Raw genomic sequence first — 5108 nt, forward strand, 5'->3', positions numbered from 1 at the left:
ATCCTAGAGTTTCAACGTTATGATCAAACTGTGTCTGAATTAAATTCAATTGTCATTTTTAATTTCCTAAAGTCAACTAATAAGCTCTAAAATATTTACTAAAGTCCATCTTATAGTTTCCCAACTCATTTGTACCATAACTGTTTTATTAAACAATTTATAATTCAAAGTTGAACAAATTCAGGTTTAGTTATTATTTGAATCATGGCTACTATCGAAACTATATTCAAATCAAAATTCTAAGCTATTTTAAAATTAGATTACAATAGCTAGGGTGAAACTGCAATTCACTAGTTTGAATTTGCAAAAAGAATCAATTTATTTGGATTCAATATGTGCAAGTTATGCCCTGTTCAAGTTCAAATTCATTCTGTTTGAATTTGAATTTTATAATATTCAAAAGTGAAATATTTCTATCATCTCCTTCGTCTAGACATTGATAGGAAAAGGCCCAACAGGCAATACAATACCAAGACCAGAAAGATCAATCGCATGAATGTACAGGAGCTGATAAGAATGATACCAGCATCAGGATACACACAAACAACAACAAAGAAATGTGAAAAATAAAATGACAAAAGGAAAGCAAAGGAAAGCGGTAGCACTAACATTGTAGAAAAGAATACAACCCTTGGTAGGCTTGCCTTTTGAAACAGCCTTGTGAGGTTCATCAGCGATGAACTTGGACCAGTTCAGATTTTTAACATCGTCAATGTTTCGCTGCAAGTTAAAACAAGGGTTAAGCTCATCAAGTTACCACGGGGACATACATTGAAGTTATCAGGCACATAAATAAAAATTGACCATCACTAAAATCGAACAAAGGGATCCATATAACTTACCAACACAACATACCACCTGGGGTTGACCTTCTTGGATGTTGTCGGGGCGATGATAGTATTGCCCGCAAGCATAAGCCACATCCGCTTGAAATTGGTGTCAGAGTTGTCAGAACTCGTGATGAGATCGAGAAGCTCTGTCATTTTATGGGTATATCCAAATTCACCAAACATATCAAGCCCTAACTTGATATCAGCTTTAGTAGGAATGTTGTAAGGAATATCCTTCCCTCCACGTGGCACGCCCATCACACGATGGACATATTCTTCTTTAACAGGAAGCCTGCCCCGCCCTGGAACGACCACCTCACGGGATTCAAGGTCGTCCAACCCGGCAAGCCACACATTGAGACCGTTGGAAAGATGGACGCACTTGATGTTCTGAAGGCTTGTGAAGTCCATCTCATCAATGGCATCTTGCCTGTCTTGAGGCATATCTTTGCAGGCAAGCAAAAGAGAACTAGGTGAGGCCCTGTTCCGCGGAGGCGGGGGAGGGCACTTCGGCTTTTTCGAAGGAATTTCATCAATGTCATCACCATCTCCTTTGCGCTTCCCCAGTATTGTGCCCTTGTCACATACAAAATAAATAAGGCCAATGAAACCCATTAGATGACATTAAAAACTGCTACCCCTAGTCATATCAACAACAATAAACTGGTATTTGCAAGGGAGATATACCCATGATAATCAAAGCACTGTGGCCCCTCTGATAAGAAATAAAAAGTACCATTCCCCTGGTAAATTCAAGCACTATGCACATGATTAAAAGTCAAAAGCACTTGATAACTTACAGCACTATGACCTTGGTAAATCAAGCATTATGCACCTGGTAATTCAGGCACCATGCCACTGGTAAGTGCAAACAACATCCATTTGATGGTTTATAGAAATATTACCCTGATAATTTTAGCATCGTGCCCATGGTAATTAAAGCACAATGGGGCTGGTGAGCACAAAATTTACCATACCAGTGAAACTTTAAGCACTGTGCTACAGGTAATTTGAACACGCCCCCGAAACCCTTCCCCCGCGCCGCCACCCGCGAGGCGCCCGGGGCGGGCGCCAAGATCCCCTCGCCGTCGGCCTCCCCTCCTCCTCCCTCCTCCCTCGCCGCTACCAGGGAGCGTGACCGGGCAAAGCCCGACCAGCGCCGGCGGCGGCGGGGCGTCTTCTTCTTCCTCCTTCGCGCGAGATGGGGCAGCGCGGGCTCCTCCTTCGTGTGCGAACGCGGTGCGGGCGCGGGATACCATGGCGTGGCGGCGCGTGGCATTGCGTACGTGGCCGGTTGCGTAGTGGAGCGTGCCTCGCCGCGGTGGCCGGAACCGCCCGGCAGGCGGCGTGGGCGGTGGCTGGGGTCCGGCTTCGGGCTGCTGGCGGCTGCGCTGGTTCCTCTCCGTCACGGGTGTGCGGCGGTGGTGCGGTTCAGCCGATGGCGGTCCGGCGACCTGGTGGTGGTGGCCGGCGGTGCGCGTGGTGGTGGTGCTTACACTTGGCGACTCTCTGTGCGGGGAGGCAGGGGAGCGGCTTGGACAGGGGCGGCGGCGTCGACTGCTTGCCGGTTGCAGCGCGAAGGCGGGAACTTTATGGGCCTCGGAGATCCCGGCCGGCCTGTGCAGCCAGGGCCTGGTATGTTCCTGCTATTGCGTCCGGTCAGCTACCGTCTTAGACGGTGGAGGTGGGGCCCTCCCGCGTGCCGACGGTGCTGCTACCCTAGTCCCGGCTCCTCTTCTTCCTTGTGCTTCATGGTCCTCTCTCCTCAGAGCGTACCGGGGGAAACCCTTGGCGGCAGCGTCGTCATCGTCGCGTCCCTTCTTGGAGGTGTTGATTGGTACCGGTGCTTTGGTGGCTCGGAGCTTGGTGGGCGATCTCCAGTGGGTATAGCGGCAACGAGGCTTCTTCTTCGTTTTTATCGATCCGCCGTTGTCGGTATTTGTTTCTCTTGTATTTTCTCTTTCTTTTCTTTTAGGCGTGATTGTGCTGCTTCCGCCCCAGCACCTATCGTTGGATGTATCGGTTGGTTGCTTTGTATACAAAGCAGGGGGAACCCTTTTTCGGTAAAATTTGAACACAATGCTACTAGTAAGTACAATACCATGCTCCTGATAATTACTAGCACAACAGCATTGGTAATTCAAGCACTATAAAACCTGGTAACTCGAGCACTATAACACTAATCAATAACAAATCATACATCTGACATATGAACAACTAGGAGAAAATCATGGGGTTACCATTCAAAAACACATACAACATTTTAGCCACCTACTGCACGGCCTAATCCACAATCAACAAAACAAAGCCAGTGGCCAAATCCGTTAGATAACACCTCCGGATTAAACCTATGGCGCTCCGCCACAAAATTATAACCACCACCCACCCGCCGACCAAAATCGCATAGAAATAACCAAATCCGAGCATCCATCTCGTAGTAAACCTTAAACGTAACCTAATCCCAGGAACCACCGGCAGAATTCGAAAGGTACAACCACTAAATCTGCAGCGGAATGGAGGGGGGTAACACTAGGAAGAAACAGAGGGGGTGGGGGATGGAATCCTCACCTGCGAACCAGCCGCCGCCCGCCGAGAACCAGACGGCGCCGCCGCCCGGAAACGCCATGGATGGAGAAGATACTCGGAGGAGAGGGAGAGCAATGGCGAATGCGAGTCGCGGTGCGCGAAACGGAGGAGAAGTAATGTGGGCGAAGGAGGGGAGAGGGAGTGGAATTCATGCGCATTAGGGGGAGGGGCGGTTTCAACCCAAACCCACATGTCATCGACGCCAAAGACTGTAATGGCTACACACACGCCCCCCGTAATGTGTGCTTCACTCGCGTGGAACTGCCAACCAACTACGAGCCGTTTGATTCAAATGAATGGCATCTGAGTCGTTCGGATATGAAACAACTAAGCGATCAGTCGGAAATTAGCTTTCTCGTAATTTGAATTGTTTCAGTTTGACGAAAGCTACATTGTCTAAGGTTTTTTTTTTCAAGATGAATGTGCGTGGCAACGCGTGCCTTCATCGTCCAGTGTATAACACGAGACCCCATGATACTCCGGATCTAGAGTGGCAGATAAAGCTCGGGCACTTTAATTTTGCAACTTTGACTCAGCGAATTAGCTGTAATAAAGATGAAATATATTAGCAGTAGAAAAATGAACAAACTGGACGCAATCCGAGGCTGTAAGAGTGTGATGCCGACTGGGTAAGCACCAGTTTAGTAGTACTACTAGTAGTATATATGTCAGTTGTGTCCACGTACACGTACGTACGTACGTACGGCTAGCTGAGTGCAGGCCAGAAATATCTCGATCGCTTTTTACTGTCCGATGACTCCCCGTATAAAAGCGAACGACTTAACTAATTAGCTAGATACGAAGTAAACAGTTAGATTTTTTCTTTTGTTACGTTCCTTAGATTTTTTTTATATCAGAGACAAATATCGTGATCGTGATGCAAGGATGAACTTGGCCCTAGTATCGATCATGAAAAGCTACTAGCTAGGCGGTCTCTCGATTGAACTATTCTACTACTACTCTACATGGCAAGCTATCTGTGCTGTGCCCACTGAAGTATGAACATGTTTGATTATCCTTTTATTGTTAATCGTTGCTAATGCGGCAAATATCTCTGCATAATATCAGCAGCGCTACCAGTGCACCATGTGGGAGCCGATTAATGTTAATAATTACATGGATTTTCTTTTAAGCTTAATTCAGATTAGCATCATCACCAAATTACTGACGTGACAAATCACATACAACAGACTAGGAACATCACATATGGGCATAGAGTAAGCAGTCAAAGCATGCAGATGGACGTCAGATGTAGTCAAATTTATGCGAGCAGTCATTCCGAGACGCTACCCAAAACTCTTAGGCCTCTTTTGGTTCATAGGATAGGATTATCATAGGAATAGGAATCTTGTAGAAAATGAGATGACATATATCTCAAATCCTATGAGTAGGAATAGGAAACAAGATGTCATTTGGTTGACACCAAAGGAATTTTTTCATTGAGTTTAGGCTCTTTTTTATTTTCCTATGAAATGTGGAGGATAGGAACCAATCCTATGTAGGAATAGGAATCCATTCCTATGAACCAAAGGGCTCTAAAGGAAAAAATCCTATAAAAATCCTATCCTCTAGAATTTCTATGAAATTCCTCTAAACCAAAGGAGGTTGCTCCTCAACCGGTGCAGGTTCTGAAGGGACGTGTGGTTTCGAAGTGCTATTCTTCTGGACAATTGGGCACACAATTGTCGGACA

The 5108-nt window shown here is 46.4% G+C and overlaps 1 protein-coding gene across 1 annotated transcript; it reads right to left on the reverse strand.

The window, feature by feature from the left end:
• Nucleotides 1-442: 442 nt before the first annotated feature.
• LOC125553585 lies at nt 443-3618 on the reverse strand. The gene is made up of 3 exons (XM_048717351.1): nt 3399-3618; nt 843-1406; nt 443-720 (listed from the first exon to the last, which is right to left on the reverse strand). The coding sequence occupies exons 1-3, from the start codon at nt 3606-3608 to the stop codon at nt 529-531; spliced, it is 966 nt and encodes a 321-aa protein (XP_048573308.1). The 5' UTR covers nt 3609-3618; the 3' UTR covers nt 443-528.
• Nucleotides 3619-5108: the final 1490 nt, after the last annotated feature.

This window comes from Triticum urartu, chromosome 4 (genome assembly GCF_003073215.2).
Source record: "Triticum urartu cultivar G1812 chromosome 4, Tu2.1, whole genome shotgun sequence".
In the NCBI taxonomy this organism is placed as follows: Eukaryota; Viridiplantae; Streptophyta; class Magnoliopsida; order Poales; family Poaceae; genus Triticum; species Triticum urartu.

Bases quoted from the DNA above. Each gene is read 5' to 3' on its own strand.
- LOC125553585 (XM_048717351.1), bottom strand. From the start codon at position 3,608: ATGTGGGTTTGGGTTGAAACCGCCCCTCCCCCTAATGCGCATGAATTC. The intron at 1,407-3,398 runs GTGAGGATTCCA...GTATGTGACAAG, and splicing joins GGGCGGCGGCTGGTTCGCAG to GGCACAATACTGGGGAAGCG. The intron at 721-842 runs GTAAGTTATATG...TTTAACTTGCAG, and splicing joins CCAGGTGGTATGTTGTGTTG to CGAAACATTGACGATGTTAA.